This window comes from Chelmon rostratus, chromosome 12, assembly GCF_017976325.1.
Source record: "Chelmon rostratus isolate fCheRos1 chromosome 12, fCheRos1.pri, whole genome shotgun sequence".
In the NCBI taxonomy this organism is placed as follows: domain Eukaryota; kingdom Metazoa; phylum Chordata; class Actinopteri; order Chaetodontiformes; family Chaetodontidae; genus Chelmon; species Chelmon rostratus.
In genome coordinates this window covers 8,023,082-8,049,165 of record NC_055669.1, presented here as the reverse complement: position 1 = coordinate 8,049,165, position 26,084 = coordinate 8,023,082, and the positions used below count along the sequence as shown (strand labels likewise).

General features: G+C 42.3%; 4 protein-coding genes across 4 annotated transcripts; 2 read left to right on the top strand and 2 right to left on the bottom strand.

Annotated features, from left to right (window-relative positions):
• The first annotated feature begins 2,352 nt into the window (after positions 1 to 2,352).
• On the top strand, positions 2,353 to 7,455 carry tada1 (transcriptional adaptor 1). The gene is made up of 8 exons (XM_041949624.1): positions 2,353 to 2,443; positions 3,070 to 3,161; positions 3,266 to 3,331; positions 3,756 to 3,850; positions 4,040 to 4,252; positions 5,042 to 5,193; positions 5,438 to 5,594; positions 6,295 to 7,455. The coding sequence occupies exons 1-8, from the start codon at positions 2,370 to 2,372 to the stop codon at positions 6,445 to 6,447; spliced, it is 1,002 nt and encodes a 333-aa protein (XP_041805558.1). The 5' UTR covers positions 2,353 to 2,369; the 3' UTR covers positions 6,448 to 7,455.
• A 385-nt stretch (positions 7,456 to 7,840) lies between these two features.
• Positions 7,841 to 9,863, bottom strand: LOC121614891 (transcription factor AP-1-like). The gene has a single exon (XM_041948986.1). The coding sequence runs from the start codon at positions 9,558 to 9,560 to the stop codon at positions 8,553 to 8,555; it is 1,008 nt and encodes a 335-aa protein (XP_041804920.1). The 5' UTR covers positions 9,561 to 9,863; the 3' UTR covers positions 7,841 to 8,552.
• A 3,538-nt stretch (positions 9,864 to 13,401) lies between these two features.
• fggy (FGGY carbohydrate kinase domain containing) lies at positions 13,402 to 22,642 on the top strand. Its single transcript, XM_041949440.1, has 16 exons — positions 13,402 to 13,489; positions 13,816 to 14,009; positions 15,126 to 15,237; positions 15,788 to 15,939; positions 16,205 to 16,293; positions 16,535 to 16,650; positions 16,799 to 16,927; positions 17,724 to 17,827; positions 18,047 to 18,154; positions 18,711 to 18,772; positions 19,112 to 19,274; positions 19,850 to 19,924; positions 20,076 to 20,196; positions 20,378 to 20,472; positions 21,748 to 21,809; positions 22,116 to 22,642. The coding sequence occupies exons 2-16, from the start codon at positions 13,827 to 13,829 to the stop codon at positions 22,195 to 22,197; spliced, it is 1,653 nt and encodes a 550-aa protein (XP_041805374.1). The 5' UTR covers positions 13,402 to 13,489; positions 13,816 to 13,826; the 3' UTR covers positions 22,198 to 22,642.
• A 477-nt stretch (positions 22,643 to 23,119) lies between these two features.
• LOC121615231 (peroxiredoxin-6-like) lies at positions 23,120 to 25,804 on the bottom strand. The gene is made up of 5 exons (XM_041949496.1): positions 25,670 to 25,804; positions 24,901 to 25,057; positions 24,350 to 24,499; positions 24,066 to 24,212; positions 23,120 to 23,928 (listed from the first exon to the last, which is right to left on the bottom strand). Exons 1-5 carry the CDS (start codon positions 25,759 to 25,761, stop codon positions 23,800 to 23,802), a joined length of 675 nt encoding a protein of 224 aa, XP_041805430.1. The 5' UTR covers positions 25,762 to 25,804; the 3' UTR covers positions 23,120 to 23,799.
• Between the last annotated feature and the right edge of the window lie 280 nt (positions 25,805 to 26,084).

Here is a 26,084-nt window from a genome sequence, read left to right as displayed (position 1 = left end):
AGAAGTCAATCTAAGTGTCGATCACAACCCAGAGACAACAAACAAAGGCAAGTTTGAGCCATGAGAAGTGAGCTCCTGTTTCAGCTGACAGATATGCAGGCTGTTAAATACATCTATTAGTGACCAGAAATTCAGATGGTTTTCATCGTTCATGTGTTTGGCATGAGAAGCTTGTTTATTCTAGACTCGAGCCTTGAAACCCCTTTTATCAAATGGATCTCCTTTGTCAAGAGGTACGACCTCGGAGCACTGTGGAGTCAGCATTAGTCACTGAACTGGAGGGCACGCTAATAGTCCATAGTGTGACTGTTAATGTATTCTGGATATACGATTTCACTTATTGTGATGAATGGAGTGAGTCATGGAGGTCTGTTTAAGGTTTCATGACCGCCCGGGGAGACAGAGCCAAATGAGCCATCGCCCTGACTACTCAACTGTTTTTAAACCATAGTTAAAAGAGGGAAAAACAAAAGGGCCTCCCAGCCTAAACCTGCTCAAGAGAGGCATGAGCCAAAGAGCCACAAAGGACAACAGAAGGAACCACAGAAATGTTTTACATCCCCTCCAGTGCAGAGCAGAAAAAAGACTTATAGCAGCAGCACCAACGCTGGCTTTTTCTTTTAGCTGCTGACAATAATTCTGCTTAGAACTAAAAATAGTTTGTAGCATTGGAATAAAGAATAAAACAGAAAACAGCAGAAAGAAGGGTTTGAAGTAATAGCACCAAAAATTATACAGAAAGAAGTGAGATAGCAAATCTTTACATAAATTAAAGATTGCAAGATTTTTTTGAGAAAACTACTGAGGACTTTATTTCTCGAACTAAATTAAGTCAACACCAAGGGATGAAAATGAAATTAAAGCCCTGCTATGGCCAACCCTGCATGTGATTAGCACATTTTTCCACCCGTTCTGAATTGAAGTGGTAACTCTACGATGGCGTTTAGGTGATAGAACAGGAAATATCCTGTCTGATCTCTTCATTTTGCAGTAGTTCACATTTCAGCTGCTGCATTCTAAAGTAGCTGCAGATGTGAGCGACTTTTGAATGGAGCAGGAATTTCAGTGGTTAAAATTGGATGGGCTACAATTCTTTTTTCTAATGACAGCTTTCTCCAATTTTACTAAAACTACTCAGATTCTGGCAGCTGGCTTTGTTTTGGAATGAGCTTACTGAGATCATTAAAAGTAGCATTTCTGGAGTTAGTGGACCAAAACAATCTCCTGCGTTTACTTTACTGAGCAGTAAAAAGTTGGGACATCATTAAAAATCAACATCAATAATTCATTCTGAGATGCCAAATTTACACTTTTTTTTGCAACTCAGCTTCATGTCTATGAGATCATATTTGTTTCCCCTGTGACATTCTTGGCATTGATCAGATTTGCACAATGACTACACAGCCACTTTATACACATCTCAGGTCAGGGTTCAGTGAACCCATTGGGCCATATCAGCTCATATCATTGGAACTGAAAATGCTAAATATAAAAAATAATGAGCAACAAAACGAACGATTCTGTCTTGAAAACACATGCTGAGTTTCTTGCAAAAGACAAAAGGGTACTTTCTGCCTTGGAATGGAACTTGTCACTATGCTGCATTTTTGGGGTTAGATGCATCTTTACCTTGCTACTGTGATGTGCATGGAAACCTTGTTAAAGCATGCCAAATTAAAATGCACCGGGCTTAATCCTAATTTTACTCAGCTCTTCTGCACAAAGATGTAAATTGACTGGACCTTGCATAGTCTAAATCATACTTTGATACCATCTAGTGGTGGAATAGGTTTACTACCTCACCATAGCGTGGGCTTCATTCAGTGGCAGATGGCAGATGGCAGGACAGGTAAAACAGGCAACCCTTCAAATGATTGGTGCTTTGTCAAAGGTGAGAAAACACCTGAACACATGTCTGACAGTCTTTATACGCATTTCACTCTCAAAAACAAATGTGCTGTGATGTGGACAAAGCAAAGAGGTGCAACAAATACTCAGGATAGATCCACCTGTAATTAAAATGCATGTTTGCTAATAAACATATATCCGCCATTTAGTTGTGTGAAGATTTAATCGAAATTAACGTTTTCTGAAAAACAAATCCACCGTTTCAGTTTTACTGCGCCCCCTACATGTATTATTTATCTATTATTCTTTTATATGTAGATTTTTTTTAATTAAACGCGTATTTAAGTGCTTGTCAGGTAAAAGTAATGATAACATTGCTATTTATATTACCTGTCGCTTAATATTAATCATGTTAATGAACCTACTTGCTACAATAGAATTTATAGATTGAAATGGGAAACATTGCTCGGTGTCGCCGGATGATGACGTCACGGTAGGACTTTATGAACGCGACAAACACCATGGCAGCTCATGCTAGCGAGCTTGAGATTGCAAAGAAAAATTTAACTGACGCAATTGGTGATAATGTCAAGCAGTAAGTGAAACATTGTTTGTGTGTGTTCACTGTTAGTGATGTTGTTTTTCTTCGCTATTTGTTGATTTGCCGCTAAAATACGAAGTATTTCTTTCCTTGAACTAGCTATGTGCTTGTTAGCAGCTCGATAGCACTTGATAATGTTTGCAGCATTTCTCCTCAGCAACAGTTAATGTTATCAGTGAGCTAGTATTTTTGCAGTTATTCGGTATTTGTTACGTGCTCCCACGAGGACGTGAAACAAATCGAGAATGTGAATTATAACTTTGTGATCTCCACACCTCTTCAATAGAGCTAGCTGCGTCTATTATAACGTGTTTGTAACTTTGTGTGAGCAGAGCTTAAATATGATTGCATGTGTAACTGTAGTTAGCTTCAACTGAAAAGAAAAGAGGATTAGAGACATTAAAAAAAAGCAAAACATTTTCTTTGATCTTCATGAGTTACTTGATTTAAGCTGTTGTTGCTCTTATAGTTAAGTCAAAGCTCTTGAAGACATGAAGCGATGAGAAGGTTACATTATGTCTGACACAGGGTTGTTTCTGACATGAGAAGATGCTGTAAATGCACAGTGATGGAGTGAGGTTTGTCCATGATTGATGTTTTCTGTTTGTCTCTCCATGCAGTTATTGGGCAAACCTGAAGCTATGGTTCAAACAAAAGATCAGCAAGGAGGAGTTTGACATTGAGGCTCGTCGTCTGTTGGCACAGGAGAATGGTTAGTCAGCAAGAAAAAAACACTTACTATTGTTTATGCTGAAAAATGGATGCAGTATTGAGAGGTGTTGCTTATTTTGTATTTTTCTCCTTCTTCCTCTAAAGTCCACGTTCACAATGATTTTCTCCTGGCCATTCTCACACGATGCCAGATCATCGTCTCCACACCAGGTACGACTTTTTAACATTTATTTTCTCTGAAATTGCCTGTGAACTTCTGTTTATGTTAAAGCTATGTTTTATTCAAACATGCAGCACCACAATTAATCTAATTAGCTATGTTTATTTGTGAGTTTGATTATATTGTATTACGTATTGCAGTGTCATTTTCAGGCATATTTTAAATAATGAGTATGGTAATTTAATTGACTTATTTGAAAGGGTGTGTGACAAAGTTGGAAAATTGCATGTGATCAATGACTGTCAATGCCCACCTACTACATATAAGTACATTAATTTCTCAAGAACCAGATATGTGGTATCAAATTAGAAAATTCTTACTATTTAACCACAAGGCAGAATTTTTTTTACAAAGCCTCTCCATTTTTGTTTCTTTGATGCATCTGTCGTTTTGTGTTCTTGTACTGTCCACTAGAGGGCACAGGGCCATTACAGTGGCAAGGTGGCTCTGCCTCAAAGCCTGGCAAACCAAAAGGCAAGAAGAAGTGTTCCTCAAGACAGAAATTTGATGTAAGTACTTGTTCTCACATTCATCCTTGCAGAGCCTGGGTATGTTCAAGTTAACACCAACCCTGCTGACATTCTCAAATGAGCTAATGGCTGGTGTAAATATACGTTAAGGTTAGCAACATCTTATCACCAGGTGCTGGAACAGTTGACTGCGTTGTATAGATATTTGTGTGTCCTGTTTGCCCTAAGCATCGTTTCCAGCCTCAGAACCCTCTGAGCGCCGCCCAGCCTTTCAGCCCACGGGAGGTGGGAGGTGAGGAGGAGGAGCTGCGTCTCAGCGCCCACACTCTGCTGCTGCCCACGCGGGGCCAGCTGGAGGCCCGCATGATGGTGACGGCCTTTGAGCTGGGCCTGGATAACATCACAGAAGATGCTGTCAGCACCATGATCTATGCTGTTGAGGTTTGTAGCAGCTGTCCACCAGGACTTCTAAGTCAGTTTTACTTATACAGCCCAAAATCAGAAATTACATATTCGCCTCAAAGGGCTTTACAGTCTGAACAGCATGTTCTACTCTCTCTCAGAGTATGAATATGACTAATTGTGTGTAAATGGTTTTGTGCAGGGGAGATTTGATGACTGTGTGTTGGCACACATATGGCTTTGTAACAGTTCAGTGGATCCACAGTTAATAATGCTGGTCATAGTTGATCTATGATTCACTACTGTGCATGGTCTAGTGTTGTTGACATTACTGGACCATACTGACTTCCCTTAATTTGTACATACAATTCTATGAAATGTTTTTTTTATGTTGTGGCAAAAATATAGATTTGTTTAAAAAAGAAAAATATCACTCACACAGAAATATCTCATATTGCTCGTGAAGGGGAAAATTGGCTCTCATTGTGAAACACTAATAAAATAGAAAAAGGAATTAAGAAATAATTTAGAGAATAACATTAAGAAGATGCACTGAACAGGGTCCCCTCCAAAATGCCATGTATCACTATAATTGACTCTGTCCTCAAGAAATGAATCGTTTCATAAATGTTTCTTAATGATCTGACTTTGGTACAAACTCAAAAATATGAGAGAATGCTGGACATAACTTTTCATTGACATTATGTATTTTAACATCCAAAGTGAATGGGGAGATTTATTTTCTGTACCGCTTATTACGTATGACTGATGGCTGTGTTTACCCTGGAGGTGGAGCAAAGCTTGACTTACTGCCCTGATTTATTTCAGCACCACTTGAAAGACGTCCTGACTGCTGTAATCACTCGGAGAAAGGCGTATCGGCTACGAGATGGTCATTTCCCCTATGCCTTTGGGAGTGATGTCACGCCGCAGCCTTATCTGAAGAACAGCCTGGCTGCTTACCACAGTGTCACTGAATGGTAGGGACAACTGTGATTGCTCTTATTAGCTGATAAACATCATGCAGTTATTAATATAAGAGAAGAAGATAATGTGGTGTTAGATACTCTTGCTGCTCAGAAAGGTAATATTTTGTTAATGTCACTTAGCTTTGCTCTCCATGCAGTCATCCCTACAGTGAATCATCATTTCTGTTGCTGTAATTAAAGGGCAGTAGCTATGCTGATCACACTTTCAGTCCATTTTACTGTTTCTGTTTTTTAGTCCCCCTCCAAGTGCTTCCCTCCCTGCTGGCCCACCACCCCAAGTGTCTCCTGATGAGGCAGAGCAACAAGCTGTTCACTTGCTGGCTTGTTCTGCTCACATGCTCCCCGCGCCCCTCCCTCCTATCAGCATGTTTGATCTCCTGGAGGCCTTACAGGTGAGAGAAATGTGCTCACGTATGTTCCTGGTCCTGGGACCCAGAACAAACTGAGCACCTAGAACCTGGAACAACCCAGATGAAACTTAGCAAATGGCGCTTTGATATTCCCAAGCATGAGGGAAAATATATAATTTCAAAATTGGTCAAAGATGATCATTACTCATGACAGTGGACCGATTTGATGAACCTGGTCGTGGGCTAACTCGACTCAAACCCTGTAAAATGTGATGCCATGTCTACCTTGGATTTGGATGCTGAAGATTGAAAATGGTCAGGCGATTCATTATTGGTCATATTCAAGCAGACATTCCCTAGTTTTAACCTCTCATTCGTACAAGTTTTGTGCTTTTGTTTGTCTTGAGTAACAGTAGGTTAATATTTTTTGGGATTTTGGACTGTTGCTTGGGCAAAATGAACTATTTGAAGAGATAATAATGAATAATGAGTAATATGTCAAAGAGCATCACAGAGCCAGTGTGTACAAGTCAGTGAGAATTAATAACCTTTTCTATTGGTAATGACATGGTACTTCATTGATGGTCACACAGAAAATGATTGTATTTACACTTCAGTAGGTATGTTCTTGTTGTCAGATATTGTCTAATGTTTTCATTGGTCATATCAGACCTTCTGCCCTGCCCTCACTTAACCATCACAGATTTAAATGGTTATATTCTGAAAAATGTGTCTGATGTAGGTTCACCACGGTGTAATGCCTTCCCACACGATGTATGCCCTGAACATGGAGCGCATCCTGTCCCGCCTCTGGCACCCCAGCCACGAAGAACTAGAGCAGGACCACGTACACCGGCAGCGCCTCGCTGCGAAAGACAGCATGCTCGTCAGCTGAGAACCACCGACACAGGAACAAGTGTGAAGTGTGGATATCATCAGGAACCAAACACAAAGATAATCCCCACATGGAAATGTGCTGGTGAACAGTGTGTCCAAAAAACTGAATTCCTCTTTAATAATACATGGAAAATCACAGGCCCGCTGCACAAAAAGACAAAGCGTGAATGGAGCAAGATGAAACAAAAGCAGTTGGACAGTGGACATCGAGTGGGCAGTCAACTCCAGCCACAAGCCAATAGCTGGCAAATTAGCACCGTTGCTGCTTTATTTTTGTCAGTTCCACCAGCCATTTTGGCAGGCAACCAACCGTCATGTGGAACTTCTGTTATATAGCGAGAGTCTAATTTGGTGAAAAAAAAAATTAAAATGTTTAGGATATATCGGCAGCTTGCGAGCACCTGAAAGGAAAAAGCTTGTTCATGTTGTTAGATATAAAAAATATCCTAATACAGAACAGTTTAATCTTATTGGCATTGTGTACAAGACCGGGTCGCAGCATAGAATTACGTACGGCCATCGAACTGAACGCATCAATAAGAATGATAAAGATGGAAATTGTCCGGCCTTTACAGGTGCAACAGAAACGTCAAAGAAGTGATATCTGTGCAGGATCCTGACACGAGGTCCATTCAAGCAGCAAGTGAAGACACCTGTGCTGGTTTACTGTGGGTGTGAAGGCTCTATAAAATCTGTCTGACAGCTGTGTCACCACACCCCTCTTAAACATATCTCGACATTGTCTGAAGTGTTCCTAAACCATTTACCGACGTCTGCTTCATGGCCAATGAGTCCATCAGCATCGGCGGTCCAGAGTGTGTTTACAGACGAAGCTGAATTTTTAATGTCTCACTGCACTTGAATATCTGTTTGCTGTGCTTGTGTGCAGCATCCAGTTCAGGTCGAAATGTATATAAATTTGTATCTTTTTTTTCTACACAAAGCTTGTTTGTAATTTATATCACAAACAGTAGTTCAAAAAGTAAATAAAAAGGCTTTTTTTGTACAACTTGTTCACTAGTTAATAGATGAAAAATAATCCTTTCATCAAAATGTTTCTTCTCCCTAATTGTGTAAACAGATCTGCTTATGCCTCATCGGTTTCTTCTAGGAGTCACCAGCTGTAGTGGGAGGACGGTGATTCACTCGCGCACACACCCGTCCCAGTGCGCATTCAGGACCTCTTGCCATATTTGGCTGCGTGCGGCTCACTTCCGACACGGCGCTGTCCAATGGGAGGCCGCGTAGACTCACCGACCATTACAAGCGCCGCTCACTACACTGGTGACTCAATATCCCGTCCGTCCCAGTTCCTTCAATAACAAACACTCCATGTAACGCGCTGTAAGCCTGCATCCAGCGGGCACGACAACACACACACACACATCACGCGTGTCCAACATTTTATTTTGCCATATGTACAGTTCTGAAGTGCTCAAAATACAGCGTACAAATATTATTACAAAGTGTTATTTCAGGTCTAACATTAGTTACACCTATATCGCAAACGTGTATGAACAGAAGGGTTAAGAAAGTAAGGCAGTTTTTTGTCAGTAAACGCTACACACACACGCACACACCTGTAAGAGTCCTTGCGTAAAAGGTGTGAAACATGTTTTTTTTTTTTTTTCGTTAGTGTTACTCTGTAGATACTGTATAGTCGCTGGTGGGATGCGCAGTGCTTGACTCAAGTCTATATGCATACATTGATAATTGACAGTGGGGGATTTGCAAGGCAATGTTCACACTTTGTTGTCCATTTGCAATCTGATCCCACACAGGCTCTGGCTGTCTTGTCAGGAAGCAGGACTGCACGGGATGATCTGAAGGTGCGGACACTTGCCATATTACCTCGACTTGACTGAATGCAAATGTGATCTTGTAGTTTTGAATGAAAAAAAAAGCCAGAAATATCAGTCATATTTGGAGGCCTCTGCTCTGGAATATTTCATCATACTGGCCAATTGCAAGTATCTTGTCAGTCTCCATTCACAGCCTGAGCGCATAATTTGGTGGAAAAATGACATGAGACGCAGCAGACCCCACCCCCAACCCCGCATTTGGTCCCCAAGAAATGTCCCTTAGTTCTTTTCTCTTGGCAGTCTAGAAAGCTTGGAGCTGCTGCGTCAAAATGAGCTGGCAGCCGCTGTTAACGTGGTCCATGACCTTTTGTTTGAGCAGAGCCAGCTCGTCCCGGAGGACGTTGGCAGAGGAAACCAACTCCGTGTTTTGGCTCTTCAGGTTTTTGACCCTATCCTCCAGCCGGGAGATCCTCTCCAGCTTCCTTTTCCGGCATTTGGACGCGGCCACTCTGTTCCTCATGCGCTTCCTCTCAGCTTTGATGCGCTCCTGGTTCTCCATGTCGATGGGGGAGAGCGGCGGAGTGTCGCCGGACATCTCGGGCACCGTCTGCGGCTCCTCTTTGAGCGCGTGTAGCCGCGGGTGCTGCGCTGCCGCCAGCTGGTGGTCCATGTGGTTGTGGGACGGCTGTGGGGCGGCTGGGTAACTCATGGGTGGGTGCCTCTCGTTGGCAGGTGCAGACGCAGATCCCACAGCCCGGTTGAAAGTGCCCAAGTTTGTGTACTCCGGCGGGTCGGTGCGCACCGTGCAGCTGTAGGGAATCCCGCCGCTCTCGGACGCGGCGGAGCCGGATGCCATGCTGTTGTTCGCGCCGGCCTGTGCGTCAGGATGGACGGCTGGTCCCTGCTGGTGGTAGTGGAGCTCAGCCAGAGCTCTCACGAACCCTTCGGCAAAGCCCTCCTGCTCATCGGTGATGTTCTTGGGACAGACGAACTGGGTCGGGGTGGGGGTCGTCAGCCCGGTGCAGGACTGGATGATCAGTCTCTCCAGTTCAGGCGAGGCTAGCTTCAGCAACCCGACATCAGGGGACGTCAGGATGTCCAGGGCCTTGGAGCTCAGCTGGGGTTTGAAGTTCTTCGGGTCGTTAAGGTTCAGGGTCATAGTCTGTTTGAGGGTTTTAGGGTTGAACCCGTACACTGTCGGCCCTTCGTGTTGAGAGTTGGAGCCATTCACGGCTTCGTCGTAGAATGTCGCTTCCATTTTTCTGGACATATAAAGTTTTTGATCACCTTGACGGAGGTCTATTCTCATAAAAAAAAAAAGTCCAAGATCGACTGGTTACATATGTCCCGTGTCTCTCTGCCTCTCAACTGTCTTGGGACAGAGTGAGTCCGCCAATTGTTGAAGTTCAACTCACTTGACAACTTGGCGTCCTGAGAAAACTTTTCTCTTGTGAACCGAGCGATCATCAACAAAAAACGTAGTTCCGCCGGCGCCGATCCTCAGTGTTTTTACACCTGAAGTATCCGCTTCGGTGTATCCTCCTTCCCCCAAAAAACAGAAACGGAGCCCGAATAGGGATAATACTTTCTATCACTTCCAACGTGGAGACGAACTTTATCCACCTCTAAGCTGCAGCTCGACTGAAAATAACAATGATGTCATTTTTACGGCCTCCGATTGGCTGGAGATGATTTGGAGGGCGGGGTATGTCTAATGACATGCAGGTTGCTCTGACAACTAGCCATATCCCCGCCCCCCCGCGATGGTTTATGGGATTAGGTAATGCAGACAGTGGAGCGATGTACTCTGGGATTACGTAGTGTTTTTGAATATTTAGTTACCCGCTCAATTATTAGTTACCCATCTTAAAGAGCTGGCTGCCCCAGATTCTCTGAAGAGTTTAACCTTGATTAACACACAGCAGCGAGCCAATAGTCCGCCATTATTGTTTATGATCAGAAACATATGATTCACAAGTTGCACACATCACTACATGAAAGCGCATTCAGATGATGACCTTGTTCCCCAAACGCAGAGACGTTTCATCTTCCGTGTCTGTAAATGTGGTGTGAACAGTTCAGAAAGTGCGTGCTGATGGCTGGTGAAGTGCTTAAAAGGGTTAAAGATAGAAGAGAGAAAATGAGGTCATACCTGCGCCACGAGGTCCTTTGTTGTGAAGAAAAACACATTTTAAAAGTCTTCAAAAGTCTTTCTTGGTTCCTGCAGGGAGAAGAGGAGGAACTGTGCTCTCACAAACACAATCAACTTTATTAGCCCTGTTGGACACACAAAAATACAATACAAAAATAGGTATATATAGACAGCAAAGCAATATAAACATAATGTACAGCCTTTATGCACAGACATCAGCTGGTATGATAATAGATGTACATGTGGACACTATCCACATACAAATCTAATTGTTACTGTAAGCTGTGTGTATCAAGTAGTGGTATATTTGGTGCTGTCAGCAGTACAGTTAATTAGAACTGATTTACAGAGCTAAACAAACTGAATCTAAATAACTTGACATTATGAATTTATATTACATTGCAGATCCTAATATACTGTTCAAATCTTGTATAATCAAAGCTTCAACAACCAATTATTGTAGATGTTTGTTTTGTCATTTCTTATTATATATTCTAATTGTAATTTGCACCTACATCTTTTCTATATATCTATCATATATTTTCTCTATTTGTTATTTTACCGTGCATATATAGGTACATACATACAGTACATGTACTATACTAAACTGGTTTTATCTGTAATATGGACAAACATCAGAACTGAGCAAACACCTGGATCATGTAACACATGGAAGTAAATATAATGCACTGATGAATTAAAAAGGTCATTGCATTTACTGTTATCAAAGTAAATGTATGATGATATAGCTATAGCCCTACAACACACAGGCCATTCATGCTTATCATTTAGCCACCTGATCTTTGCTTTGTGTGCATGTTGGATGATAACCTTCCTGTGCAGGAAATATATTCATTATGTTCTGTGCTTCATTGCTCCTAGGCCTCGTAGGTAAATGTGAAGCTGCAGCCGTGACTGAAGGCTCTGTACAGCTGCAGTCCAGTCTGTCTGGCCTCCCCCGTTGTATTATTCAACATGTTCTCCTCAAGCCAACTATAAATAAGTTAACAGCCCCAGACAGCCTGGGAGAACCAGAGCTGCCTGAGGTCAACACTCTTGAGATGACATGTTGTCCTCACAACACGGCTGTGCAACACCCATTTGGAAGTATTTGACACCCTGAAGTGGAAATCCAGCGCTGGGATGCCTTAGAAACATATGTGTCTAATACCACCATGGTAATGAAGGCAAACAAGGCCTCAGATTTTGCCGTATTTTTTTCTTTCTGAACAGCTTCCAATGTACCAATAACATTCCCAGTCACCTTAGTCTCTCTCTGCACACCTGTGTTAAACCCCACCGAGTAGTATTTTCCTATCAAACTACCGCTGTGCCCGGGCCATGCTTCCTGTTTCCCTGTCAGCTTTTCCCCTCTGCTGGCCTGACGGGGTCGCTTTTAGATAACAGTGCTTTCCTCCTCCCTGCCCGGGCCAGCTGTTTCCACTGCATGAAGTTTTCTCATCAGGAGCTGGTCCTGCCTGCCTCCCAACAGGCCTGCTTTTGTTGCACAGAGGTGGGACAGTCCAGGGTCCATGGAATCTCCCGCCTTTCATGAGAGCAAAACGCAGAGAAAGACTATTTGCATGTGTATTTGTATCAACAGAGCAAAGTTTTGATTACCTTCAGCCACTGACCAGAGGGACACACACACACACAGACACACACGTACACAAGAAGCAGTGAGAGAGAGACAGATGAGATTTCAAACACTGTCTGTACAGTGTTTGTTGAAGACCATCTGTCTCTTCCTGTCCTGCTGCTCGGTTTTTCTCTGTACTCCATCTCTGCTGATCATTCTTGGTCCAAACATGCTGGTCACAGCCAGCCCCACTTCCTGTAGACAGCTGTTGATCCCCTCTAACAAGAGAACACAATAGAGCAAAGAGACAAGGTGGGACGCAGACTAGAAAGTTTGACATGTCAGATGTTTTTGATGGCAGGTTATTGTCTCAGACAGGCTATTGTTCAGCCCTGGCAGTACACTACAAAAACAGATGATTATCTATTACAGTAAATTCTATTCAGCTCACACAAGAATGGTCAGTAATTCATGTAAACTGTCTGAACTCATGTAGTTCCATATTTCATAGACCTTTGTCACAGGAGACGTTTTGGCTGTAGTGCAGAAACAGCAGAGCCGTACTTAACGATGGCTGCATACTGTTTAGTTTTGCCAGTTCCAGACCCCGGCACGCCAGATAGCGGCGTGACTTACTGTAACCCTTATATGGAACAGAGTTGTCACTACTGGTTAATCCTGAGGCCTTGTCTGACTAGTTTTAATTTCTTCTGTTTGAGTTTTACCATTCTCACATGCTGCATTATCCTTCATGATTTTGTTTACATTGTTTTACCTCGAGAAGACAAGATGCAAACAAAACAGGGTTCTATATATTAATCAGATGAGTTAGTACTTTCCTAGAAAATCATTGCTGGAATTATACTTATTGTTGCCCTGTGTGTGTGTCAGTTTGTGGCAACACAATTGTAATTGAACAGAGTTTTATTTAGCAATATACATTACAAGGGAATAATATAAACTCTATAATAAATGATTTTCACACAGGGACACTCTACAAGACAGGCTAGATTAGATAAATGAAGCACAACCTGTCTTAGTTCCTGTTGTTATTTAGTATTAAAAATTCCTATAATCATGCACATGTCAGTACACAATAAAAATGTGGCTTTTGGGACCCTAGATCCCACTTTGCTCGTTTAAAAAACGTCATATAAACCCCAGGACCCTTTGAGCTGGCCATTAAAGTTTCTGAATACTCCCATGTCTCAAAGTAATGTACTCTCTATGAAGGACAGGTTATTTTTGTGTTACATTGATGTTTCCATGACCTAATGGGCTTCAAAATGAAGATAAGGAAGAAAATACAGAGCGAGAGTTTAAAATAACATATTCCGGGTGCCGTCTTGTCTTGTTTCAAGATTTATACGGTTCAACAGGAATATTCGGCTTTGCCCTTTTTGGCCGCTTTCGCGTTCCGTCGCAACCACCGTATCCAGCTCAAAGTACGCTTAACAGAAACTCTGAAGTGATGTTTACTGCCCTGAAATAGGATTTTGATCTGCTGGTAAGTTCAGCGATATTGTTCTAGCAGATTTACAAATGTCCTCTATGTTTGATAATGTCTGTTGTGTGCATTTCAGATGCAAATCATTGGCGGAAAATCTTTTATCTTTCCCGTTGCTGCACTGTTGTGTTATCATGCTCACTTGAGGACGGTTTGAGTGTCTCAAAAGACACAGAAAAGAAATCATCAATCATAAGCAAATATATATATGTGCTAATATCTGTATTAACTTACGTGTATCTGGAAACAGTCTATTAAATGTTGACACAGACAGTGTAACCTGGTTAATAATCAACCTCTGGACCCTCTGCTCCCCCCACATTCAGCTGCTCTCCTCATGGCAGAGGTCTACTATGTTGGAGTGGACGTGGGCACCGCCAGCGTCAGGGCGGCGCTGGTGACCAGGGCGGGTCTGCTGAAGAGCACTGCAGAGGAGCCCATCAGCATCTGGGAGCCACAAGCTGACCATTACGTTCAGTCCTCCACTGAGATCTGGGAGAAATGCTGCACACTCGTCAAGGTAAGCTGACCTCAGAGCAGTGGGTGGTCCCCTTTTCTGAGCATACCACCGCAGTCCAGTCAGATAAAACCCACCACAGACCCCGCTCCACATCTTCCAACTGTCTTTATTTCTAATGACTTTAAAGAAGCTGTTAGCTAAGTTACAAGTTACACAACACAGAAGTGGATATTGTTGCATTATTTTTTATTTTTTTTCCCAAATAATTGAATTGTCACTGTTTAGGTTGGTTTGGTCAGGTTTGAACTGACACTAATGCCAGTAGGGAATAGCAGATGCAGGACCCTTCAAACATTTAGCCGTTACTTTTAGCTAATAGTTAAACTGTTTATCCATTACTCTTAACTAGCTATTTCAACTTTTCACCCATTACTTTTAGCTGACTACTTCAACTGTTTTTTCCATTAACCTGACTGTTAGCTAATAATTCAATTGTTTGTCTGTTTTTTTTTTTATATCTAAGTTTTTTTTCAACTGCTTGTTTAATACATTTAGCTAATATTACATTTTTTTACAAATCATTTTGGCTAATTATATCAATTGTATATCCATAAGCTATGTCTAGCTAATATTTCAACTGTTTATCCTTTACTTCTAGCTAGCTAATGCTAACTGTTTTAACTGTTTATTTTAACTAATTACTTGTACTCGCTAATTACATTTTGAACCCTAACCCAAACCCTCTCATTACATTTAACTAATATTCCAACTGCTACTACTACTACTACTACTATTACTTTAAGCTAATTATTTCAGCTATTTTTAAGTAAATTTTGCTCTTTCAACTATTTCTGCGATACTTTTAGCTAACTATTTCAGCTAAACATTAGCATCACAATTCAGTTTGGGTGTTTATTTTTCTGCTGGCTGGAAATTACTGGCTAAGAGGACAAAAACATGCATCTGTGTCAGTCAAACATGTTGTTCATTATTGAAAATAAATAAGGGTCCAGTTGTTGTGATCATGTCACTGTTGCACACATTTTATGTTGAACTATGATGCAGTCTGCTCATGTATTCACACACACCCTCTCATAATCACAACACAGATGTTACTAATGTGTAAAAGCACTGACCCAATGTGATTTTTCAGACTGCATTTTATATCCGTTCCAGAGAGTTACCCAAAGTGTGGACAGGAGTCAGGTACGCGGGATCGGCTTTGACGCCACTTGCTCTCTAGTGGTTTTGGACCAAAGCTTCCAGCCTGTGCCAGTCAGTCAGGATGGTAAGTCAAACATTTATTTCCTCTATAATCTGGCCATTGAACCTCACACATCACTTTTTGCTTCTGAGCATCATTTATGTACACCTTACTGCACGTTATGGATAGAAGTAATTATGTTTGTGAAAAAATTTGAAGAAAGTGATATTTCGTAGTATTTTTCCATCGCACCTTTCAGTTGAGTTTTTGCTTGGACAGGTTGCTTTAGTCTAATATAATGAGATACTTTATTGATCCCTGAAGGCAAAAACCCCTCCTCCACAACCAGTTCAGAGGTGAGGGCCAGCTACAGAGCAGAACCCCCGGAGATGGTTGGGATTAATGTTTTTTTTTTGCAGTTAAGCAAGGTGGACACCGGGGCTGAGGCCTAGATACTCAGGTTAAATGTCTGATTATATGCTGTGAGATATTACATATCCATCACAACAGTTTTGTTTATCTTCTCCTATTAGGCCGATTTAATCTTAGAATTACACCTTGGATATTCAGTCCTTGCAGTATCAGCTTTCTGGCATATTATTAGTTACATTTTATTTTTATCTGGCTTTCACAGGTGACAGACAAAGGAACGTGGTGATGTGGATGGACCATCGTGCTGAAGAGCAGGCCGCTCGGATAACAAACACCGGCCACAGGGTCCTGAGCAGGGTGGGCGGGGTCATGTCACCAGAGATGCAACCCCCTAAGCTGCTCTGGCTCAAAGAGGTGAGAGGTGAGCAAGGTCACCACAGGACCACTGATCTCTATATGTTTTATTGTCGCTCTCTGCATTGGCTGGTCAGCATGTGCCTCGTGTTGTTTAAGTCTTTCAGCCCCACACACCTCTTTCTTGGGAGGTATCTGATGGATTGTGGAAGCTTCAAATCTCGTTAGAGATCCCTGAAAGTGGTTTGCTGTCAGGGTCTGTCAGTATGTGCACATGTTGTTACTTACTGATCATCAGCACACACTTCTCTTGTCTTTTCATCAGAATCTAAAAGAAGTCTGCTGGAACAAAGCTGCTCACTTTTTCGACCTTCCAGACTTCCTGTCTTGGAAGGCAACAGGCTCTTTGACACGGTGAGCTTTGTTGGATGACGGTCATTGTGACTGTGATACATTATCCTTGTATTGAATGTCTGTTTTAAAGAAAGGCTTGTCCTCTGTAGCAGGGGTAATTCCAAGAAATGTGCCTCTTATCACAGACAGTTTTTGATACTGTGGCCTTCAGATACTGTTAATGTGACCTCACGCTGTACTTAGTGTATGTTCCTAATATATCAGGAGACTTGTTACAGTACTGTTCTGTGATGTTTTACAGGTCTTTATGTACTCTGGTGTGTAAATGGACATATTGCCCTCCAGAAGGATGGGATGCTACTTTTTGGTCTAGTATTGGACTGGAGGATCTCCTGGAAAACAACTTTTCCAAAATAGGTAAAAGAAATGAGCAAACAAGCTCTAAATTGATTGTATATTATAAGACTTCAGAAAATATTGCCAAGAAACTTCCAAGAGCACTCATGTTATGGTCTTTTCACGCACCTCATCTATTATTTAAGCTGTGCTGTTTTCTGCCATCCAGGCAGTGTGACGTGTCCTCCAGGGAGCCCGTTGGGAGACGGTCTCACCCAGGAGGCAGCAGCAGATATGGGTTTGGACCCAGGAACTGCAGTTGGTGCTTCTCTCATTGATGCTCATGCTGGAGGCCTCGGTATTCCACCCTGAACCTGTTTATTGAACCAGTCTTCTTCTGTCAAATATATCTTTTTTTTTCTCAGTGCATTACTTAACTTTGCAGTTAAGACCCAAACCCAAAAAGGTCGTTTAGCTATAGAAACAGTCAAAAATGCCTTGTTCTATAGCAAACAGCAGTAGTGGTGTAAGCGAGGGATGATGTACAGTAACTGGTAACTGATATGCCTATTAGAACCCAACAAACCTCTCCCAGCTTTAATATTCTGGGAAAAGCATTAAATTGCATACCACAAATGTGTGTCTGTGTGAACAGTTGCTTATTAATAGTGCTGCATACTGTATCTGTGAGCACTTTCTTTGTTTCAGAGCAGCAGTAGATCTTTCCTCTGGTTCAGAAATCCTAACCATCTGGTTTTGTTCTTGGAGATAAACCGCTCGTGAACTCTGCCCTCTGACCTTGGGCTGTGACCTCTGCCTATCGCACATTGTTGGCATCAGTCAGAGGTTAAAATGCTCTGTACTTTTAGTTGTCATGCATGTCACAGTGATGTACACCCCCTGCCCCCGTGCACCGATGAACCTTCCACCTTAAACTCAAACCAGCTTGACAAACATTATTCCAGCAGTTAGTGTCACTGCTGAACATCACGTGAAGGTTAGAAAACCACATCAAACGGATTCAAATCTTTTGATCTGCAAATCATTGTGATTAGTCCTTGACGTGGCTCACACATGTAGCCCCCCCCCCCTGCAAAATAGAAATTCTGATGTTGATAAATTATGACTCAAATCTGTAATTGTGCTCTTTCCAGGCGTGATCGGTGCAGATGTAAAAGGCTTTCACTTGCCCTGTGAGGACCAGCCAATCACCTCACGCATGGCAATGATCTGTGGGACATCAACCTGTCACATGGCTGTGAGCATTTCATGTTTACACACAGATATGGTTTGAACTCCATGATGACCTTTCTGACACACGTCAGAACGTCACAGCATGACTAAAACAACACTGGATCATTGCAATCTAAAACATGCAAAGTATTTCTGATTCTATACGCATCTCTTTGTAGATCCTTGTTAGTGTGATATGCAACCTTAACTAAACCATTTGATTTGTCGCCTTTGTGTGCGTCAGATCAGCGAGCGGCCTCTGTTTGTGCCTGGAGTGTGGGGGCCCTGCCTGTCTGCCATGGTGCCTGGCATGTGGCTCAACGAGGGAGGACAGAGTGCAACAGGAAGGCTGGTGGGTCCGCTGTCAGGCTCTAGTAGCGCATTTTTAAATGAATTTATTTCAATGGCGATCTGATGAAAAAGTAGCAATAGTAATGTGCAGATTATATATAGTTAATATAATACAGCTGAGTCTCGTCAGACACGTGGCCCAAGAGATGAGCCACAGTAACACAATCATTTCAACACAGTACTTTCAGTTTTTTCAGTAGCAGAGAAATAAATAATAGTTTAAATAAAAATAATTGAGGGGTTATAAACAATGAACAGACTTCCTTGTTTCTGAAGTCTCAAATGTGACGTTCAGGTGATCTGATGCTTTTCTGTTTCACGTCCTTGTAAACTGAATGCCTGTTATTTTTTATAGCTGGTTTGACAGAATAACATATTTTCTAACATCATTTTAAACTAAATTCTTGACATTTTATTGTTGAAATGTTTAACCAATCATAACTCATTAATTATATGAAAATCATCAGCAGTTGCAGCTGCACAAGCCTTTTTGTCATCAGCTGTGTCATGTGTCGTTCTCTCTGTTAAACCGTGTTGCTCTGTCTCTCCTCTCTCAGATCGACCACATGGTGAAGGGCCATGCTGCCTACGCCCAGCTCCAGGAACAGGCCCGGCAGAGGTCAGCTGATGCATTCAGTGCTGCACCTCCCAAACCGTTCTAGCACAGCTGTTATCCCTGTTCAGCTGGCGATTAGTAAAATTAAGTGAGCTTTGGCAAGATTAGATGCATAGTAAGGTTGTGCGTTTTATGCAGCTCAACTATTCTGTGGCAGTTACTAATAAAGTCATTTTTTTCTTTCCGCTTCTGACTCTAACATGGTAGTAGTAACACCTGTGCTGTTCTTGTCAAAATGGTCTGTAGCATTTTCTAAACGGATTGTCTGTGTGCATACAACAACAACTTTTATATTCTTTCATCAGACTCAATTCTTCATTTACTTACTGTTACTTTTCCCAGACTTCCCTTCACTGGCGAGAACATCTACAGCTACCTGAACAGCCACCTGAGTGTAATGGCTGACTCTCATTCTGCCGTGGACCTGCTGGGCTCCAGTCTGCACATGTGGCCGGACTTCCACGGGAACAGGTCCCCCCTGGCTGACCCCACCTTGAAGGGCATGGTGAGGGAACAGAAGTCTATTCCTCACATGACTTATGACATAATCTATTATTGATAAATGTTTGGTTTTGAGTTTATTTTCCTACACAGACCTACAGAGGTGAAGTGGTCCTATAATGTTAAAGTATTATTAAGTGGTCCAGTTTAGTTACAGCCTAGCATTTTGGTAAATAAATACAAGCTAACTATACCATATGCTATACGCAGTCAGGCTCTGGGTCTATTCTCACTGCTTAACAGTATATTAGAGTTAGATTTTTCTTGGTTTGCAAGTATCACCTTTCATTTTTGTAATATTGCAGTGACGGCAGTTTATATTCATTTAGTCAGTGCAAAGTATAACCTTGGTGCTTCGAATGAAAGTGTGTCCATTAGGCTAACTACAGTTTCAAGGTCATATCTGTGGTTTCAGGAAGCAGGGAGCAGAGAACTGGTGAATGTTGTTTTTGACTGACTCATTTGTGATTTCAGATAATAGGTCCATCAGCGACATATTTGCTTTCACTGCCCCTTTGGTGACTCTGACCATACAGCACTGAGACATTTTTGCACGAGTTACTCATTATGGTTTTGCAGGTTATCGGACTTTCACTCTCCCAAACCTTGGATGACTTGGCCCTGCTCTATTTGGCCACGGTACAAGCCCTCGCTGTGAGTCCATTGGGTTGTTTGGTTTGTTTCAAAGTTTCAGATGACTCCTCTGAGGCTCAGTCTGATATCCTAGTACCTTAACAGTATGAAGGAAGGTTGCCTTTGTTTACTTGTAACCTGATTCCTCTTGTGTCTTCTTCTTTGGTTTCAGCTTGGTACGCTTCACATTCTGGAGGCCATGAAAGAAGCAGGACATGACATCAGAACCCTCTTCCTGTGTGGCGGTTTGAGCAAAAATGCCCTGTTTGTACAGATTCACGCCAACGCTACAGGTATCAGATACTAGCAAGGGACAGTGTCAGTTTTGATATTGTGAATGACAATTTAGCTAAATAGACATTTCATCCAAAAATGTTAAATAATCTTAGCGCTAAAACTTTAGATTCTCTACAATTTCTAATAAACCGTACACATTATTATGAAAACTATTGTTAAACAGTGTGTCCCCTTCAGGATTGCCCGTGGTGTTGCCTGACCAGATGGAGGCTGTGTTAATAGGAGCAGCAGTCCTGGGTGCATGTGCGTCACAGGACTACAGCAGCATACAGGTGGAGTGACACAAAGACGCATGGAAACTAAGGTCATAAAGTTGATGGGAGCTGGCAGAAAAGGCTTTATGCAGTGCTTTTTCAGTTAAAAGTATCCTTGTGTTCTTTCAAACACACGTTTTTAATAAGTTTTAGAGTTTTAGTTTTAGTGTGTTCATTCATATGCGAATGAAACTATTGCCCACAGCACATGGGCCACTGCAGGGATTCAATGTTATGGAAATTTGGACTAGAGTTTTTTTTCTTCCAAAAACATCACACAAAGTCACTCAAAACCATGTAGTTGTCTCATTGTGTACTGTTAAGTGATAACTAATTTGGGAATCTGTTGTACATGTAGTAGAGATTCAGTGTTCCTGAAAGCTTCAAATACACTCCATCCTACATTTCCTAACTGAATAGCATCTTTAGTCACTCTGCTTTGTAAATGCCCATTTCTTTCAAACCACACACGCAGTTACTAATGCAGGCCCCTCAAGTCTCAAGCAAAATCCAAAATAGCAGATTTTTTTTTAAGTCAAGAAATCTCTGACCATAGGCACAGAGGACATCATACAAATATTTCCGCAGGCTGAGTAGCGCTCCTCGTGATGAGTAAACTGAACTTCGTGGCTATAATCTGTGTTGTTCCCCTTTTCAAAAAGCGTGTTTATTTTGCAATGCATTTAGCAGTTTGCAATCTAATTTTCTCAATTTGTAGTCCAATAAAATTGACCTCAAAAACTTTATATGTCAAGCCATGTGCACGCAGCACAGATCTCATAATCACTGACCCAATGCCTCCATCTGCTGGGTGGAACTACAAAACAAAGTATAAAACGCATGGCTCGGCTTGCTTCAGGCACAGAGAAGATTTGTGCACAATGCATGTCAGATATAAAGCGAGGATTAATCTTTTGCCAGGTCAAGCTCTCCTCCTTTGGTGTCTCAGTACCAGAGTTCGCAGCACATGAGAATGGCAAGCCTTTAAGCCAGATATACTAAAAATAAGACATTATTGTTTGGACTAGGCTGCACCTGTCAACCCATTTTCAGCCGTAACTGCAGCAGGCAGTTGTTACGTCTGATCCTCTGAGCTGCACTCAGTCAACTGGCTGGATTTTGTAGGTTTAGACAGCAGAGAGGCCCTGCACTGCATTAGTCATAAACTCAACCACACTGAAACCGCTGCAGTTGGCTTGTGTTAATGCCATAACTGGGTCATGGCTAGCATGAAACTGAACGTGCACAACATGATTTATTGAGTGATATTTGTCTTTGCACTTTTTGTTTTAGGAGGCGATGGAGAAAATGGCTAAAGTGGGGAGAGTTGTTCAGCCCGACCATGAACTCCAGAGGTGAGAGAAAGAGCGTTCTTTCTTTTTTTTTACACTTTTTGAACGTCATGGTTGCTGTCATAGTCTGTGGAATAGTAGCGTAAATGCATCAAATATATATGATGCTCAATCAAGAAAAATTGAATTGCTTTTAAATGTGCAAAACGGCCCTTAGAGATAAAGAGTGATGTATTTTCCTGTTGAATTATTTGTGAGAGAACTTCATGTTGTATGAAGTCTCCATGTTTTATTGCAATGACAACTAAGGTACACAGAACTGTGCATCAAATTTCTGTAATACTTTTCTGCATTTCATGCTTTTTCCAGCTTCTATGAGAGGAAGTACAAGGTGTTCCTGCGACTGTTCGCCCACCAGAGGGAGTACCAGGCCCTCATGAACCAGAGATGACAGTGCCGGTGGGAGGCGGCTGTGCTGGAACTGACTCTCTCTGACGTAACGGTGCTGACGAATCCACTCACTCGAAACAAGAACAGACGTCTCAACCTGGCTGCTTCTCCTGATTTTATCAGTGGTCTAGTTTTTTTAAATTTTCTCAATAAGCTGAAGGAAAACCAGTCTGAGGGCGTTTAGTTGGTTCTGAATGCATGACTGCTGGCACGGTTTAAACTTCATACAAGCAGGATTTCAATCCACCTTGCAAATAAAAATAGGGGAGACCTTTATAGGGACAAGCTGCTGGAGCTTTCTATGGCTGTCTGTCTTGTAGATCCGCTGCTGCAGCTCTACCTAAAACGAAGAGGAGGCTGCAGCAGGAGAGAACATCAACAGATTTTACAGTGATCGGCTTAGAGGTCCCTCTGCTCCATCCACAGTCAAATACCATCAATTACTGTCACCTTTAAATGCGTTCCTAATAAATAATTAAAATGACAGAACTATGCTCACGCCTTTCACTGTCACTTCAACCTACCACTTCCTCTTGTGATACATAATTTACTGCGCTTCAACTTAATAGAGACACTCATCCATTTTTAAACAACTTGTCTTTTGTCTCTCTTCACTGTATTTGATCATATTATTCAATTTCCTGTTTGTATCGCCTCCACTGTCCTTAAATTCTCCTGTCTGCTGGTCACAGAGAGGAGCCTCTAGGATCAAACTTGATAAGCTCCTCACTGATGCTGCCGACCCGGTGGCGGAGGGGGGGGGGGGAATCCTGCACAGCTGAGTTAACAGCCACCTTCAAACAGAACTAACGGTGTTGTCGAGAAGTCATGACAGAGCAGTTTCATTGCTATAGCTCATTGTTTGCTGAACATAAGTCTTTAGTCTATAATTTATGGACAAAAATTAGCAACATTTATGCTTTTATTGTCCCACGCAGGTCAAACAGTCAGCCATTAGAGTACAGATCCAGTAAATCCACAAGACTTTCAGTGAAATTACTTTGTCCTGGCAAAACTAATGCAACGTTATTGCAATCAATTATGTGGAAGTCATCAATTCCACAAGTAAGTACAAGTACAAAAAAGCTGCAACTAACTGTGTTTAATGAAGTAAGTTCTTCAGATAAAATAGAAATAGTATCATATGCTCTCATAAGGTTGTGCTTTGTGCAAATTGCACCTTAAGCCACTTCCTCTGGCGTTGGTCAAAAAAAGATGTCAAGGGTAAACAATACACATATGATCCAAAATACTCTAACCCTGACAGTTTCACTATACCAAAACTAGAAACTGCTATACCATATATACTATATGTTTTATCATCAATATAAAAAAGGGTCCAAACTCCAAACTCCCAAAATGATCCCCCTTTGGAAAAGTAAGCTGATTAGTGCAGGCTTTATTACTGGAGCTGTGCATACTGTACAATGTCACATTAGAAGAGTCCCTCGTGTTCTTTAAGGCATTGCTTTTCATTCCATACGTTGTGTCAGGTGCTGATTCACAGCTGGTATGCCCGCTGACTTGTTTATCTACCTGGTGAGGACAAAAACCAGCCGTACAATAAGCGAGTGTTGAACATCAGTGCTGTCTCTGCCCGTGTTCATGGCTGGGGCGTGTAGCGCAGGTACTTCCTGCCAGAGGGCAGGTCTTTGGTGTAGATGCCACCTGGGAACAAAGATGCCGCCTCCTCCTCAGACATGCTGGGAGGGACCATCACGCAGTCGCCAGGCTGGAGGAAGACAGACGCAGGAAAGACACGAGGTTGTTCTACGTTGCAGCGGCTCAGTTCATGTTTCCACCATCAGCAGTCAGCTGCTGAATGGTTACTGATAAATAACTGAGGTGGCTTCCGAATGTGTGACTTACCACCCAGTCAGCAGGCGTGGCCACTCGTTTCCCTGCTGTGATCTGGAGTGAGTCCACCACTCTTAAAATCTCATCAAAGTTGCGTCCGGTGGTGGCAGGGTAGAGGAGTGACAGTTTCAGCCTTTTGTCAGGGCCAATGATAAACACCTGCACACAAACAGACACAGAGATGGAGCCTGAGAGGGTTGATCCTTACTCTCTGTAGGCATGAGGGCTGTTAACAGGTTAAGCTTGAACGCTGCCTCCTAAAATTAGAGAAGTGGATGCTGATTGTGAGGACTCACGCAGCGGGCAGTGAGCGGCATGCCATCTTTGTCCTTCTCATCAGGGTCCAGCATGCCCAGGGCCACTGCCAGCTCCCGTTTACTGTCCGCTATGATGGGAAAGGGCAGCAAGCAGCAAGCAGACTCCTCACAGTTGTAGGCCAGGATGTCCTGGTTAGTACAAAGACACAAGCCCTCAGTTACTTATGACCAGTATGATGCTACACAGATGGAGCTCTACTGTCTTATAGAAACATCTATATTAAATGATATATTGATAAAAAAAAAATATTTAAAGGAAACATGCAGTGCAGCACACACAGCAAATAGGAAAATGATAAAAAAAAAAGATGGGAAGAAAATAAAACAGGATTTGGCTTAAAGATTGCTCCTAAAATGGGTGAAATATTCAATATAATTAAATTCTAAGATTTTATGTCACATAAAACCTTAAAATTTGATATGTGCAGTTCACAGGAAGCCAAGATGCCCATGTTCACTTAAAAATGCTTGAAAAGAAGTTTCTTAGGTCCAGGTGTGTTGTCAGTAGACAGTTGCTGCAGCTGCCACACCTTGGTCCAGCCGTGGTGATCCTCCAGGCAGTCGATGGACAGGGCGATCATCTTGACGTCCCGTTTGCTGAACTCGCTGCTCAGCCTGGCAGCTCGACCCAGCTCCGTGGTGCATACAGGGGTGTAGTCTCTGGGGTGGGAGAACAGGATTCCCCATCTGGAATGAAGAGAGGTTAGCGGGGCTGTGTCAGGGTCATTGCGTCTGTAAGGAGATGCAATCTGAGGTTTCAGTCTGACTCCCTTTCCTCTCATCAGACGTTCGCCTCTTAGTGTTGTGGTTATTGCACAATAGGATGAAGCTGAATTGGTGTCTAACACTGAACTGACAGGATGTGCCCTCTGTGCTGCTTCAGTGTTTCAAAAATGATGATGTGGACTTTTCTCAGGAGCTCAACAATGTGATTGTGCACCATCAGCAAGGTGGAGGGATTTTAGGTCTGACCTGACCTGTTCATCTTACTGCTGCTTTCAATTTCTCTGATTTGATCATCTCACTGTCTGATCAAGACATTTCTAATCATAAACAGCTTTAAATCTAATAACTGTCAGAGTAGATTAGATTGTTTGACGTGTACTTGTATGCCAAAATGCCACTATTATAGGTTTAAAGGTTAAATGATGTATGTAGCATCGTCAAAGGTGTTAAGCAGAAGTGAAAAAGCAGGAACTGGCCGAAAGCTCTCTGTCCCTCTCTCGCTGTGAACTGGATTCCGATAAGGCTGCGGAGAAATAACCAAGAGCAATAACCATATTCAATAAACCTACTTACGATTCACCGAGAAATTCGTGGAGTTTAATTTTGCCCGTGGTGGTGTCTGCCTCGAAGTCAGGAAACACGTCCCCGAGCAGCAGTCCCGGCATATTCGGTGTGACCGTGAAGGTGTTCGTCTGCAGCGGCGGCTTCGACGGCAACGTCAGAATAAGAGGAGGCGGAACTTTCACTCTGCTCTACATGACTGTAAATTGCACAGCACAGCAAACAAGTCTCTGTGCTCTCTGGCTCCCAAGGTGCGCTGCGTTCAGGGCGCGTTTTGATCGAATGGCGCAGTTGACGCAAGGTTTCCAAATTGCCAATTTACGCACACGTGCGTAAATTCCGTTCAGACACCTTGCCAAAAACAAACAAACAAACAAAAAAACAATATACATTATTATGTATACATTATCAAAGTGCAGCACTGAAA

Coding starts and splice junctions, on each gene's coding strand:
- tada1 (XM_041949624.1), top strand. CDS start 2,370: ATGGCAGCTCATGCTAGCGAGCTTGAGATTGCAAAGAAAAATTTAACT. Junction 3,851..4,039: donor CCTCAAGACAGAAATTTGAT/GTAAGTACTTGT, acceptor GTTTGCCCTAAG/CATCGTTTCCAGCCTCAGAA. Junction 4,253..5,041: donor CCATGATCTATGCTGTTGAG/GTTTGTAGCAGC, acceptor GATTTATTTCAG/CACCACTTGAAAGACGTCCT.
- LOC121614891 (XM_041948986.1), bottom strand. CDS start 9,560: ATGAGAATAGACCTCCGTCAAGGTGATCAAAAACTTTATATGTCCAGA.
- fggy (XM_041949440.1), top strand. CDS start 13,827: ATGGCAGAGGTCTACTATGTTGGAGTGGACGTGGGCACCGCCAGCGTC. Junction 19,275..19,849: donor ACCCCACCTTGAAGGGCATG/GTGAGGGAACAG, acceptor ATGGTTTTGCAG/GTTATCGGACTTTCACTCTC. Junction 19,925..20,075: donor CCACGGTACAAGCCCTCGCT/GTGAGTCCATTG, acceptor CTTTGGTTTCAG/CTTGGTACGCTTCACATTCT.
- LOC121615231 (XM_041949496.1), bottom strand. CDS start 25,761: ATGCCGGGACTGCTGCTCGGGGACGTGTTTCCTGACTTCGAGGCAGAC. Junction 25,058..25,669: donor CACGAATTTCTCGGTGAATC/GTAAGTAGGTTT, acceptor TCTTCATTCCAG/ATGGGGAATCCTGTTCTCCC. Junction 24,500..24,900: donor ATCACCACGGCTGGACCAAG/GTGTGGCAGCTG, acceptor TGTACTAACCAG/GACATCCTGGCCTACAACTG.